At 35.1% G+C, this 15,044-nt stretch overlaps 2 protein-coding genes across 3 annotated transcripts; both read right to left on the bottom strand.

Moving 5' to 3' along the window:
- Positions 1-1,033: 1,033 nt before the first annotated feature.
- On the bottom strand, positions 1,034-5,244 carry LOC122315739 (probable nucleolar protein 5-2). Of its 2 annotated transcripts, none has more exons than XM_043131861.1 (10): positions 5,123-5,244; positions 4,799-4,887; positions 4,550-4,591; positions 4,168-4,347; positions 3,901-4,065; positions 3,030-3,230; positions 2,047-2,544; positions 1,829-1,963; positions 1,229-1,739; positions 1,034-1,191 (listed from the first exon to the last, which is right to left on the bottom strand). In XM_043131861.1, exons 2-9 carry the CDS (start codon positions 4,874-4,876, stop codon positions 1,311-1,313), a joined length of 1,728 nt encoding a protein of 575 aa, XP_042987795.1. In that variant the 5' UTR covers positions 4,877-4,887; positions 5,123-5,244; the 3' UTR covers positions 1,034-1,191; positions 1,229-1,310. The 2 variants fall into 2 exon arrangements, with proteins under 2 accessions (XP_042987795.1, XP_042987794.1); XM_043131860.1 differs by having other exon boundaries at positions 1,034-1,198; positions 1,236-1,739.
- Positions 5,245-7,461: 2,217 nt separating this feature from the next.
- On the bottom strand, positions 7,462-13,511 carry LOC122315737 (double-stranded RNA-binding protein 2-like). Its single transcript, XM_043131857.1, has 4 exons — positions 13,286-13,511; positions 12,166-12,413; positions 9,166-9,385; positions 7,462-8,956 (listed from the first exon to the last, which is right to left on the bottom strand). Exons 2-4 carry the CDS (start codon positions 12,409-12,411, stop codon positions 7,800-7,802), a joined length of 1,623 nt encoding a protein of 540 aa, XP_042987791.1. The 5' UTR covers positions 12,412-12,413; positions 13,286-13,511; the 3' UTR covers positions 7,462-7,799.
- Between the last annotated feature and the right edge of the window lie 1,533 nt (positions 13,512-15,044).

Genomic DNA, 15,044 nt, shown 5'->3' with positions numbered 1-15,044 from the left:
AATTGACCTATTTTTATTTTTCTTTTCCTCTTTTTAAAAAAAAACAAAGATTTTATTTATTTATTTAAAACAAAAAAAGGAAAGAAAAACATCTACTTCAAATATTTTATATTCTTTAATTAATAATTCGCTATTTTTGAAGCACCAAACAGATAAAGACAAAATCCAGCAGTTTTTCTGGGACTTTAACTACCACGATGTGTTGTGTAACACGCATATTCATTTAATAATTCATATCATTTATTTCCATATATTGCTATTATTATTGAGTTTTATTGCCTCAACATTTGTAATTTTCCCTTTTTTTTATATAATATAATATGACAATAATCATGTTTTAAAGTTGGGTCTTTTTCTTTATAATACAATTTTCCTTCTCGTGCTATTTTTCTATAAAAAAATATTACGTATAATTTTAAAATATATAAATCTCGTACACTCTTTTTAAAATAATTAATAAATCTAAAATGTGTATTAAAAAATTTACTTTCTATTTAAAAAATAATTATAAACTTCCCTAATAATTTTATAATTACCCGTTTCTTTCTAACCATTTATCTAAATTTGTTGGTAAAGATTTTCTTACAAATTATTATTATTAATTTTTTTGTTGGCTTACCAATTTGTTCACCGATAATTGGAGATTTACAAATTACACAATTTTCAAACCTTCACAACCAAAACTAATTCCTAGTCAAATACAATCTTAAAACTCGTTCCAATAACCAATAATCTTTTCCCATAAATATAAGAGAGAGTAGGGATATGGAAATCAATTTTTCTTTTCCTTTCTTTTTGGGTGAAGTCTGACCAAGTAGTAGTCCATGAGCTAATTACCAAGCAAATAGAAACGAAAAGAAAAAGAAATTACATTGTGATAACATGGAATTACAGGTTTGCAGCCTTCTTAGAAATTTAAAGCTCCATTTACTTTGGATTAGTCAGGAATGAAGTCTATGTCTAACTACAGTGTGTGCAGAATTCTTGTGAAGGACACGAAACCATTGTGTTATAGGAAATGGACAGAGAGAAATAAACCAGAAATATTCTGGATTCATTCAAGTAATATATCGCCAAATATTAATTCTGTCATCCTCTCCCAAATCAAATTCGTGCATTCATGTCCACGGATGTTAGAGAATGCACTACAAAAAAGCTTAAAAACCCAACAATAGAAACAGGAAAAAGCAATGAAAATGTTTTTTTTTTTTTTGATAAATAAAAGCAATGAAAATGTTATTTTACATATAAAAAGTACTCATTTGCCGCCTAATTTTAACCAAAATTGTTTGGTTGCCATCCAGACCTATTCAATCCTCGCTTTTCTTCTTTTTCTTTTTAATCTTGCTAGGCAATTCAGATGATTCTTCTTGTTCAGCATGTTTTCTCTTCTTCTCCTTCTTCTTCTTCTTCTCACTGGAATCAACATTCTCATCCCCGTTCTGTGCCACAGCATCCTCGTCCAAATGTTTCTTCTTCTTCTTCTTTTCTTTTTTCCCCGCCTCTTTTTCTTCAGCATGCTCATTTCCAACAATTGGCATAGCCGTTTCTGCCTCATCAACTTTCTTCTTCTCTTTCTTTTCCTTTTTCTTCTTCTCCTTCTTACTAGTAGCAGGAGCCTCTACTGCTTTCTCAGTTGGAGTTGGCTCCTCTGCTTTCCTCTTCTTTGGGACCTCACCATTGCCAGCAGTGGTATTTGCCATTTGCCCGAGAACAGAATCCGCAGAAGGATTATAGGTCTACATTAAAAAAAAAAAAAAAGAGCTAATGAACACCAGACAACAACAGGCAAAAACTATGTATCATACGCTAAAAGATAATTTTAGACCTTGGCAGCAGTTATCAATCCCCCAGCTCCCTTCTTTCGATCCTTGTCATAGACTTCTATCTTAGGTTTGCCTTTAGCTGACCCAGAAAAGCGACCCAATTCTCTACCTTCAAGATTCCTTAAACGTGCCTCAACCTGTCAAAAATGGTTTCATTAAAGAAAATGTTTCAATAAAAAAGATCATGCAAGTGCCAGACAAATTTGTGTGGAGTGAGTACCTTTGCTCGGTTCTCCAGGCCCAAGGAATTATCTTGATTATCTCCAAGAGCATCATATCTAATTGCTAATGCAGTTTTCGCAGCAAGTGACCGAGAAATCTTCCCCTTAAACTTTGGTGGTGCCTGACCAACCAATGACGCATGGTAGATAAGCCCATATTTGGGAGTAGCATGCTTAGTTTTCAATGCTCTGAAGAGAGCCTTTTCAGCTCCAAGAATCTGAATCGTGCTACCAGGCTGCTTCGAAAGATTCAGTAAACTGCCGCCATGGGCAATGAGGCGAGCACCAACAAGCTCTCCAACAAGGGCAGTCAAATTTGGTGCGATCATGTTCATCCTGTTTTTTAAATATTCATAGAGCTGAGCTCTGTACTCAGAAAGAGAGAGAACCTGGTCACAGAGTTCTTTGATATTAACCAAATCAAGGTCACTAATTTCAGTTCCCATTGATATCATAGCAGCTTCCTTTAATTCTGTCTCAACCTCATCTGACAATATCTGCAATATATATATATTTATCAGTAAATTAGATTTTATTGACCATAAAGATAGGCAAAAGCCCAAGTACACATGACATATCTGCAATATTCCAAGGAATCAAAACAAAAGAAACTTCTAAGAGTATTTATCTTCATTTTTTTTTTTTTTTTTTTATAGATAAGCATCATCTTCATTCTTTATCAGAATAAAAACATATTGCAATTATTGCCCACGATATCATGTTTTTTCACAGTTGTATAAGAATTTTAATAGTGAGCTCTGTTTGTTAAACCGTGATACTATATGCTCTAAAGTAACTCTTTGACAGTATGATTGCTCATCTGAATCCACTTACCAATATGTTCAGCTTCTGGGATAGGATTAAATTAAAAAAAAGGGAAATGGATTGGACTTGGCTTCAGACTTCTACTAGGTTAAGTGGTACAAAAGGGACAAACTATAGGAATCTTTATATACTTCAAAAAGAAAGTAAGCAATTCCACCTCAGAAAAATCAAGCTTTGCAGCATTAACCCGGTCACCCATGAGCTTCACTGTCTTGGCATAATGGATGTTATCTGCGACAATCTTAGTCAGCTCAGGAAAATGCCAACCATACCATTCTCGAACCCTCATTGCATATGTATTCAGCTCTTTATCAAGGTCATCAAGCAACCCAATGGCCTGAATGATCATCGTATCCACCTAGAAAACAAGCAATATATAGATGTGTTAAAAATACAACATACCTGCAAAATTTCAAGAAAATGCTGATTCTCACTGGCCATTAAGGGATGAAATTTATCTTAGAAACATGGCACTGTAATGACCCTACGAAAGGCCAAGCCACATTTGGGTTTCTACACCCATACCACTCATGTTACAATTCAAGTGCCTGGGAATCACCATGAACCACAACAACTTCTCTCTCTCAAGTAGTGTGGCTGAAGAATGACTCTGATAAACAACTCAAGGAAATATAAAGCCACATCTAGGCTTATATTCCATAGGAAGTAGTCAAGTTACAATTGGAGCCCCCTCTCATGACAAATCTAGGGTGTTGCCACTCAATTGAAACTAGTACAGACTGAAATTGAAATGGTCATTATCATAGATTGATCTAACCCATTTTCTCAAGAATTAACAACTCATTAAAGAAATCAATCAACTAAGACACAAGTTCACAAACTATAATTAAGGTTTCAAGCTGTAAATAGACAACAGGTTCGCAATTGGTACACCAAAAACTTGTATACCCAACGTTCAGAACCACCAAATTTTCAACACAAGCATACTAAACTATACATTCAAAGAAGTTCACATTCTTTATTGTTGTCTATAAAGACCACTTATTGAACACATAAAAAAAACACACCTTATCGGCACTGAACTTCAGCTTGTATCTAGATAAGCTATGAGATAAACCCAAACTCATTGGTGCCAAATCTTGAACGCCGAGGCCTGATATGAGCTCAGTCATCTGATGTCTGACACCTCTCATCAACTCCATAACAGCCTGGCTGTGGACACATTCTATTTTCTGCAATACAATAATCACTCTGACTTAAAAAAAAAAAAAAAACAAAAACAAAAACTAAATTCTATTACACGTTAGGCTATCATTAACAAGTTCGCAACATACTAGTTTGTCCTTAATGATGTTCCCAAGCTTTGAATCAGCCACAGCCAATGTTTCACCACTGCAGTGTGCACGCAAGAACTTCCGCAATCCCTTGCTGGGTTTGCTATCAATCAATAGGGTCGCTGCTTCCAAAGCTTCTGCCGTATTCTCAAACTTGGAAAATGCCTTCAGCTTCACCACCTAAAGTTTAATGCCCAAAACCAAAAAACAGATTCATCACTAAGATAGATTACGAATATGAAATCAAGATGCCCAATTTAAAACAAAGTTTATAATGGGTATTATTTTCACGCCAAAGGATCATTTTTAAGGGAAGTATGGGCTATTCTTTTGAATCAAAAGAGAAAACAAGAAATAGGCAGAGAGATGTTATCTCTGTTACCTGTCTAGCTGTCTCTGCACTGGAAAACTCCTTCCAAAGGTCCTGCATCGCAATTAAATAAGTCAGCCTCAAATAATAAAGTGATGAACTTTGCGCAACAGAAAAGAAAAAGACTTGTTCTCTCGAGGTAAACGTTCCATTATTTGAAAACCAAATATAAGTCCTAAATCCAAACATTGGACACAATTTTCCTTCACTTTTCTCAGCAACCGATCAAAGCGCGCATAAGAATTTTGAATGTATTTATACCTCAACTTTGTTGAGCTTCTCTTCATCCAAAACCTTGAAGAGCGCGAAACCTGCCGGAGTTTCAAACAACAGAATCATTCTTCAACTTCCTGAAAAACCCCAACACACAAAAAGTCAGCTCCTTGTTCACTCAAACTAGCTGAATGCAGAAACGGAACACAAACCAACTCGAGCTTGGAAAAAATCTTGCATAATATAATACGTAAATAAGCCAAATACCCCCTACACATATTCATCTAAGAAAATGTATAAGGGAAATGACGAGGAAGAGAAGGGGCGGGAGAGCCTAAGGTTTGGCTAACAAAAGAGGTCCCAATTTCATACCTCTGTTTCTGCCTGCGTTTGTGCGAGAAGAGGAGGCGGAGAAGAAAAAGGAGGGCGAAGAACAGGGAAAGGGAGGGTCTGGGTAGGGTTTAAGCCTTTAAGGTGAGCTTGTGTTATTTAATAGTTATAGATGAAAAGCTGAGCCGGGCTGGAGGTCCAATTCTCAAACCCATTCTAGCCCAGCGGGCCAACAGGGCCCAATATTAGGATCCAAGTTTTTTTTCCAATGTCAATACATTATATAAAATAGTAATATTATGTATATTCGTGTGCAAGTGTCATACAGTCATTTTGAAAAAAGTAAAATTTATTTTTCTTTTCATATAGATCTCTTATTTCTTTATTTTTTTAAAATGATTGTACGGCACTTATACACTCACGATTGCAAGTATCATTACTTGACTTCTTTTTAATTGAGTTTATTTATTTATTTGCAATCTAATGCATAGAACATATTATCCACATAATTTATACACTAAATATTGATTTTTAATATTTAAATTTTAAATTTTTTTCTTTTAAATCAAATTATATCATGCAAGTGATATCTATAATGTATTTTATACATTAGGGTAAAATATGATGTTGGACAAAACTTGTAACCACTTTAACTATAGGCCAATCATAAATCTATAATTATATTTGTATTCATTGTCAAAGATATTCTACTAGTGGATTATTTAAATTAGAAAATTGATTCTTACAGTTATGAAACCCACATGAAAAGAAATAAATAAATATGAAACTCACATGAAAAGAAAATTATTTTTTTAATTGTAGATCTTATTATTTTTCAAAATGATTGCACTGTACTTACACACTTCACGACTGTAGCATTACTTAAAATTAAGTTAAGATAACAAATGTTTGGATTTAAAAGTTATAAATATTCCTTTTGTTGTTGCATTTCCTATACTTTAGCTGAATGCTTCTATTTACAAGCCGGTGCGTAGATTTATAATAAAATAACAAACAAATCTTGATTTTTTTTTTAATCTAATATGTCAACAATGTAGAGATGACATCATCGAGATAAACCTAATAATATAACTTTCCAATTGGTTAGGAATTTGATATTGCCTATTCATAGGTTGATTGAGTGATTGTAGTTGTTAGAATCATAATATTTTAATGAGTAATGTTACGTACAGTTACTTTTGCGTACTTTATGTATATTCTATTGATGTGATTGGCTGTATCAATTTTTTTTAATACACAACCAATCATATCAGTAGAGTGTACAAAAGAGTTCGTAAAAATGACTGTACATAGAATTTTTGTACTTTAATAAAACAAAGATAAATGATTTTTTCATCCTAAGTTTTAGCTTAAGAGAAATACTTTTTGCAGTCGGGAGATGCAGTCGGCGTGCAGTCGGTTGTAAAAAAAAATTTAATACGGGACCTACATGAAAAAAAAAAAATTATTTTTATAACTTTTTATAATTCATGTAGGTCCCCTTGAATATAAAAATTTTTTTTTATAATTTTTTTTTATTCATTCTGTACAGCCGACTGCATGCCGACTGCATGTGGCGACTGTATGTAGCAAAGCCCTTAGCTTAAATATTGATTGTCTGTTTAAATGATTGTCTGATGTGATGAAATCTAGAACTTAAAAACAACAGTTGGGATTCTCATGCATTTCGATCTCGGCTTATCAGTTTTAAGTCGAAAGGCCACACACTGATTAATCGTCTGTATGTAGAGGATCTGTTGTTGATGACAAATCTTCTATCAACTTGTACGCATCAGTTCAACATAGTGAAACTTCTACGATGTGTTCTGTATGAGGGAATCTGATGCCATAACGATACTGAATTCAAGCTTTTCTGCCTTTGGAGATGGAAATGGTACGTAGGATTTCAATTTATTGCTGCGGTCGGTTTTTTGACTTTTTGTTCTTTTAATAGCATTTCTTACAGATTTTTGATACGCTAAAAAGGCAAGCTTGGAGAATACGGACAGAGAACACAGCAACTTTAGGTAATGACAATACAGATCTTGTAAACCAATACATACTCAGTTCTGCTAGAGACAAGCGGCAAGCACAAAACGGGGGTAACCGGCTGTACGTGGGAGCTTACATGGAAGAAAAAAACCAGAAAAAAGAAGAAGAAGAAGCTAAGATAGAAAAATGCTGGAAGCAAAGCTAAAGCCGAGATTTTTCTACTTTTGGACGAGTAGCACAGACCAGATAAGAGAGAGACCACGTTTCGAATGTAAAGCAAAGTAGATTTGGTTGAAGCATTTCTTGTGAGGCCACAGTCCAGATTTCGTAAGACTTTGAAGCATTTCTCCACCGAGGAAAACTGGCCAACTAGAGCACAACCGAGGAAATTGGTACAGTGAAAAACATACCGTTTTATTAAATAACGTGGGCACGTCGGTTGCGCCAGGCGCTTGCAACCAGCATTTTTCATACACAATTGTTATTAAGTACACATAGAAAATGGGTCGTTACTGATAAGGCTCGAGCAATATAAAACTCACATGTACACAGGCTATGGACAAAGTACCATTTATTCTTGTTACTATGTAGAAGCATTAATGGCTTCTCAAAAACCACCATATTGCATAACGAAAATATAATAGAATAGAATCTTGTAGTGTATCTATACTCCATTCATAACCTAACTTTCCGAACTCTGAACCCCCTCTTGACCCATCTGAAAGTCCTAAATCTTTCTTTCTGTGTTTGGAGACACTGCATCATTACCGGAATTTGGCATCTTTCTCAATGGTGGAGCTGAACAAACGGGCACAACTGATCTAATTCGAACAGCTGGTGCCATGAAAGCAGGAGATACTCCGCCAAGGTTAAATCTTTCAGATGGTCTGGTTGAACATGAAGGACCTGCAGTTCTCATTCTTGGTGGAGCAGCTCCTAGTGATGCCATATTTTGAGGTCTGACCTCCATTGATGCAGTGGGGTGCATGGTTCGGATCTTTATGGGAGCAGCTGCAGATGAAATTGGTCTGAAATTTCTGTGGGAACTTGCTCTTGGGGGATATTGGGGCCTGAGATTTGGCCGAGAAGAGTCAATACATGGGTTCCGTAATTGTAACTCAACTGGCTTAAATATGGAATCTATGCTCCTATGAGAAGCCCGCTCAAATTGTCCTCTCTGGTTCCCTTCTAACTGAAGACTTCTAATTTTCCCGTCGATTCCATTAAGGTTCTGCTTGTCATCCTCCTGGACTATTTCCAGGATTTGTGGTTCAGCATTGTTATTGTTGCTAAAACTCGGGGGTTTGGAAACTCCAGATGAAGAGTACTTGGATGATTCTTCCAGTTTCTCCTCCTGTATCTCTTGAATAGTCACTGTAGACCTGCCCCTGATTGAACTAGGAACCAAATGGTTTGAGAAGCAGAATGGTGGGCTTGAGGCAGCAATTGTAATCCTGGGTCTCATCTGGATTGACTCCGGTTCCCTTCCCGGAAAATACAGACACTGGTCTGGCTGGAAAAAAGATTGCATCAATGGATAAATCTGAGGAACTGATGTAGTAGCTGCTGGAACTGTAAGTGCCAACAGGCGGCTTTGCTGCTGTAACAATTGTTCTTGCTGCCAGATTTGGTACATGGCCATTTCAGGGAAGTATGCCCAGTTCTGGCATTGCATATGGTATAAGCTTGGGGTTTGCTGGGTTGATTCCCATAAGATGGGAGTGGATCGTTGGTGAACATGCCCCTGATAATTTTCTGCAGGTCTGTTTGACTCCGATGGTTGTAAACTTGCAAGCACACGAGCAATGGTCACTTGTTCCTGTTCTTCATTGGCTTTAGACTCCAGTGAAGGAGAAGTACGAGATGATGAGTGACTTTGAGACACTACATGATGAAATTAGACATTCACTCAGAAAAAGAAGAAGCTAGATATTTGTGCAATTTCATAAAGAATCGCCAAGATGCCTTTAAAATCAAGGAAGATTTAACCAAAAGCACATGTATGGAGAGCACAGCCAAACAGTGCTTGTATGATTATAACAAAAGTCAAGCACAATGATTAAAAGATCAAACATAAAAGATAAGATACTCACATTTTCTCAAGGCAGACCAAGCAGCCATGGCAGCATTTTTTTGAGCTTGTTTCTTGGTCCTAGCTGGTTCACCTGTAAAGCTCATTCCTGCAAGCTCGACTGTACATGAGAAAGTGGGAACATGGCCCGGTCCGGATCTAACAGTGGTATAAACGGGAAGTTTTAACCCAGCTCGGTGAGCAGTCTCCTGAAGCAAATTCTTATAAACTCCTGTTTCATCCTTCACAAGCAACCCGAAAAAATCACATGATCTTCAATTATAAAATCGTAGATCGTGTATAGCGCTAGGGAGTTATGAAAAACATATATTGGAGGAGTCGAGAACACATAATGAAAAGGCAAATGAAAAGCTGGGTCTTTGGTATAGCATTTGTTATAAGAAGAAAGAACCAAAAATATCAAATAGATTTGGTTCTCTCGTATAACTTTTCCAGCTATTACATACACATGAGGTTTAGTAAACCATTTTAATAAGTAAGATAAATTTTATCAATGATTCAAAGAGGCAGTATCCAAGTACACAAGGAATATCCAAAGAAACACCTAATTTGAGAAAGAACATAGATCAAGAAAATCCTAGAAATTAGAGCTAAGGAAATATAAGTGGGCAGCCATCCAATAGTAAAGTGTATTAGAAAAGAAAGCTGAGTTGCTCTATTTTCCTCATTAAATCATTGAGTTTTACAGATCGGAATCATTCTTCACAAGAGCTGTTGTAATCGCTATCAAATCTTCAATTCTTTCTAACATGATATAGAATTGCCACCAATCCAGGCATTGCCCATAACTCAAAGACACCAAAAGCTGCTTACCATGAAGTGCTTCCTATCTCACAATGGAGTAAGAGGTGATCCATGGTTCCACCATCACTCTTACACATGCAGCATCGCTTGATTACAATGGCACGTCTCTTCCTCAAGTTTTCAAAGGTAAGGATCTTCCCTAGTGCAGCCATCCAAACAAAGAATGCTGCTCTGGGGGTGGCTTACTACTCTAGGTGGACAGACTTCTATGGAAAGCTAGCTAGCATTATTGTGAGGGATCAATGCATTATAAAAACTTAACTTCAAACATGCCTTTCTTGGACATGTCCTAGCTCATTTTATATTCCCCATCCCATCTCAACCAATAGAATACAAGCAAGCATAGAATAGATTAAAGAGATCCATCTCCCAATCCTGTGCCGATCTAACAAAATCCAGCTTCCATTCACCAATAATTGCATTACTCTTCGAGAGACAAACATCTTCAGAAGTCCAGAAAGTAGGATAAGAGTGTATGCTTCCCCGGTTGGTGATCCTCTATCATGTTGGATCGGAAAATTTGGAATCCATTAGTGCACACCTTTGTGCAAGATGATCCCAGTGTGCGTATTTTGGTGCCTATGGAGAGAAATAAATCAGCACATTTTTTAGGATTGTGAGATACCAGTATCGGCTCTTTAAGTTTTTTATAACACTTTATAGTTTGTATTATTTTACAATAGCATAACAAGATGTCACCATCTCTAGCTCTAACTTTCCGGGTTTCCTAGCCCTATTTCCTTTTGATAGTTAAGTGGATTCTATGTAGACGTCCTGTGTACTGATGTATTAACCCTGTTAATGATCAATAAAATCCGTATCATACCTATAAAAAAGAAAGAAAAGAAAAGGAATCCGTATCATACCTATAAAAAAGAAAGAAAAGAAAAGAATGACTGGAAATTCTTGAAATTGCATTCTAGTTATGATGAGGCTACCAGCTGCAAAGCCAGGGCGGAAAGAGGGGTGTTGGAGTCAGTATTCGGTTGATATTTAGCTAGGATTTTTTCTAGGAGAGAGAGAAAAAATTTTCAAGGGCAACTATTAAATCCAACCAGAGAACAGTTTCATTTTAGGCAGCATAACAAATAGTCTCAATGAGTACATTTAATGATAAACATAGGAATACTCTCTCTAACCCAGATATTTGGTGTTGAAATTTTGCGTAGTCATTCTTTGGAAATTTGAAGCAGCCAAATTTTGTTTTACGGGAGCTCCTTCCTTTTTATTTATTTATTTATTTTTTATTTTTTATGTCGGGGAACCTCTCCAAGGTAGGGCCCCTCGGATCCACCCCTGCAGAGTAAACCCCAGCTAGAAATGGTCTAAAAGTTGTGCTTCACTTTCTTGTGCCTTTTATTTTTGTTTTCTTGTATTCACGCTTTTCTTTGGCAAATACATGTACAAAAACTATATGACACCATCAAAATGACGTTTAATTTCAGACAAGAACTGAAGCTTTTATTTAACAATTTCCATATAATTAGCTAATTATATTATGATTAGCTTGCATATAACAAGCTTTTATTTATATGTAATTATGATTAGCTAATTATATGCAAGTTTTTTTTTACCTATAAAAAAAACTTGCATATAATCAGCTAATCATAATTACATTTAAATCTTCCACTTCACTTCCATGCCATTTCTCCTAAAGGTAATTCATAGGTCCAAGACATTCCCCTGAATTCCTAGCATCCACACTTCAAAAGTACTTTCTAAGCACTTGTCCTAGAGTTCTACAAAATGCAAAGCATTACACTTGCCTCCTTGTACCTTCCTCGCCTTGGAGTTAAACACCCACGATTTATGCTTATATTCCTCCATTCCACATTAGCTCAGTTAATATCCTTTTTTTAAACTTTGTCCTATCTCTTATTTCCTCTATGTCCCATCCTGAAGTTCACAGACTTAGGGATATATTTTTGTATTTTTCAAAAACGAAATTGATGGAAGTCTTATATGAAAAAAATTTCTTCTCACCCAAAAGTTCAAATGTATGATCCCTATCCACCTAAAACTAATAAATTGAAAATCAAGGTACAATCATGGACCCAATGAGGGAAAAACATATATTCAGAACATAAATATTTTTTTGAGAAGTATATTAATAAAAGAATAGGCAAAAGCCACGTTCAGTACAAAGAATGTCCTAGCTACGTAGGAGCAATAGAAACAAGTTTGCTCAAATGCTCACCAGAACTCTTGCAGCCAATGCTCTAGAAGGGCCTCTGTTTGCAAGTGTGTTCAGAGCTACCTCAGCCGCAGCATGTTCTGCCTGCCTTAGAGTAGAACAGAAGGTAGGGCTCTCAAAAGTGTCTCCATTAAAGTTGACAGTAGCTTTAAATCGAGGAGCATGATCCGGTCCTTCCCGGATGCATGAATAAGATGGCAGGTTAAAGCAGCTTCTCTGAGCCAACTCTTGCAATTGGTTCTTATACATGTCTGCACACGTATAAAAGTAATACAGGGACTGAAAACTTCTCCAATTATAATTCTAAAGAGTTTCATATTGAGTTTTGTAAAAGTGTGTAGGTAGAAAAAAAATTGCTTTGGTGTTATAAAAACCAATTATAATGAAAATATTTTGAGAGTTGAATTTTATAGTTCAGAAGATGTTTGGGTTGAAAGATCTGAAAGAACAGTCGTCAAGTAAATCAAACAATTCAATCAACAGCATTGAAACCTTATTGTTGCTAAGAACACTAATGAAAAGCAAAAACTTTCATCACGTAATACGGATAAAGGATTTTGTTTTCTTAATTTCACCTGACCATGAATCTGAGATTAAAAACAAAACCAATTTCATTTCTCCTGCTATATTTTCTTTCCCTTGTCTTTTTACGTTTCTTCAGCAATCAAACAGAGCTACTCAATAACAAACAAACCCATCTACAATATCCAATACTCACTTCTATCAGACCTAATTAATCAATGAAAAGAAGAGAAAATCAGCCAAAAACGTTGAAAAGGAAGCAAGACAAATGAGATACGATCTGAGTTCGAGCCAATAAAAGAGTGAATGACGTCTACGGTCAGTCAGGAGGGACACAAGTCTAATTGCCTTTCTCTCTTCACCTCATTTTATCAGCAACCTTACAGAACCCCGACGCACCAATATCATCTAAAACTGACTTTGATCATACCCAAATAATAAACAAATTCACGATAAAAAAATATCAAAACCATTGGAAATAAAAGTAAAAGCCAGGCAAGAAGAAATCAGAGTGGCTCAGCAACTCTAAGGTGCAACTTCAGAAACTCCCAAAAAATGAATGGGCAACGATCTGGGTATGAGCTATAAGAAAGCCACTGACCTTGGCAGCCAAATTTGATCTCGGAAACCGTTCAGACTCTAGGTTGAGAGAATTCCCGAGTAAGAAATGGACAAAAGTTTGCCGGAAAGTGAGAGACAGTAATATGGAAGTAAAAATATTTCACGCCATTGTATATTCTCTCCCTCTGTGATGCTGACGGAAGCGAAATGTACAAGGAATGAACGTGTTGACAGTGTATAGTGAGGAGGTCTGTCATTTTTGTACGTTGCAGTGGTTTTTGGGGGAAAAAACACATGAAGGAGCGTGGGTTGCGGACCAAAAGGTAAATTCCCGAACGTTGTCGTTGCATCCCTATCAGAAATAGTAGGTCTGATGGTCTGTTCAAGCCGCAAAGTCTATGTCATCGACTCATCGACAAAATGAAATATTTTGTTCAAAATTAGATTAATTATTATTATAATATAATTTTTTAATATTAATTTTATTTTAAAATTAAAAGAATTAAATTATTTATTATATTTTATATAAAAATTTATAAAAATTATAATAATTATACGAAATGAGATGATATAATTTAATTTTAAGTGTCAAAATAGTAAATTATTTTTATAATTTTTTATACAATTTTATTTTAAATGAGGGGTATTTTTTTAAAAATAATTTATAAAAATAATATCACTTTACATAATAAATGCTCTTATTTTAATACATAATTATATAAAGAGTTTAAAAAATATTGTGCATGTATTATTATTCTTGATGTAATACAATTTGGTGCACGAGAAAACGATCGGTTGGAGTTTTAATTGATACTATAAAAAGGTGATGAGACATGTATATGTAATTACTGTTTATGAGATGTCATTATGATAAAAATATGAATAATGTTACATACAGTCGTAGAATGTGTAAACGTTATGCAATCGCTTTAAAAAAGAGTGGTTTACGATTAAAAAGTTAGTTTTTTTTATGTGAATTTCGTATTAATTCACTTTTTTCAAAAAAACTGCGCGTCATTTGTATAACTACGATTGTAAATATCATTTCTATAAAAATATTATTGTTATAAAAAAATCTCACAAAAATAAATTTATAAATTGACATAACTTCATACATTAGACTTACTTTATAATAAGAAAAATTCTTTTATCAAGTGTCTCGAAAAATAATACACTTACAATTCTATTTTACAACCATGTGTTAAATTGAGGGTATTTCATTACCTTTTTTAACTTACCGGCCACACCTCCACGCTTGCAGGAAAGAAAGTGACCAAAAAGATCAAAACTCGAAATTAATGTTTCTTGCCTTCTCGTGCTTTGGCCTTCTTTAAACCCAGTTCTCTTCAAACATGGCAAAGGGAAGGGATCTGGCTTTTGTTCTGAGTTTCGGTCTTCCTCAAATTGTGGCCTCCGCTCTTCTGATTGAGAATATTTGGTCTTCCAATTCGAACATCCCCCTTTTTTTTTTCTTTTTTTCTTTTTTTTTTATGATGGAAAATTACCCCATACTCATCTATAGAACTTAAATCTCCGAGATACTAACATGGCAACCCACCGTCATGGCCTCCCAAATTTTCAAGTCTTATATTCACTTTTTTTATATAATAGAAAACTGAATGCCAAAAGTTTACTCATATTTATACTATTTACGATAAAAATACTTTTATCTTTTGTACATATTTTACGAATCATGCAAAACAAATAATAGAGGCTATTTCAATTTTCTTTTCATAACAAAATATACATATTTTTTTAAAATTTATCTCAATTCATTTCTTTTAGGTAAAATCTAGCAT

This window comes from Carya illinoinensis, chromosome 7 (genome assembly GCF_018687715.1).
Source record: "Carya illinoinensis cultivar Pawnee chromosome 7, C.illinoinensisPawnee_v1, whole genome shotgun sequence".
NCBI lineage: Eukaryota > Viridiplantae > Streptophyta > Magnoliopsida > Fagales > Juglandaceae > Carya > Carya illinoinensis.
Note: the sequence above shows the minus strand (reverse complement) of the source record. Positions and strands in the feature narration are given on the sequence as shown.

Coding starts and splice junctions, on each gene's coding strand:
- LOC122315739 (XM_043131861.1), bottom strand. CDS start 4,876: ATGATTCTGTTGTTTGAAACTCCGGCAGGTTTCGCGCTCTTCAAGGTT. Junction 4,592..4,798: donor AGAAGCTCAACAAAGTTGAG/GTATAAATACAT, acceptor ATTGCGATGCAG/GACCTTTGGAAGGAGTTTTC. Junction 1,964..2,046: donor GCCTGGAGAACCGAGCAAAG/GTACTCACTCCA, acceptor CATTTTTGACAG/GTTGAGGCACGTTTAAGGAA.
- LOC122315737 (XM_043131857.1), bottom strand. CDS start 12,411: ATGTATAAGAACCAATTGCAAGAGTTGGCTCAGAGAAGCTGCTTTAAC. Junction 9,386..12,165: donor CATTGGCTGCAAGAGTTCTG/GTGAGCATTTGA, acceptor TTGCTTGTGAAG/GATGAAACAGGAGTTTATAA. Junction 8,957..9,165: donor TTGGTCTGCCTTGAGAAAAT/GTGAGTATCTTA, acceptor TTCATCATGTAG/TGTCTCAAAGTCACTCATCA.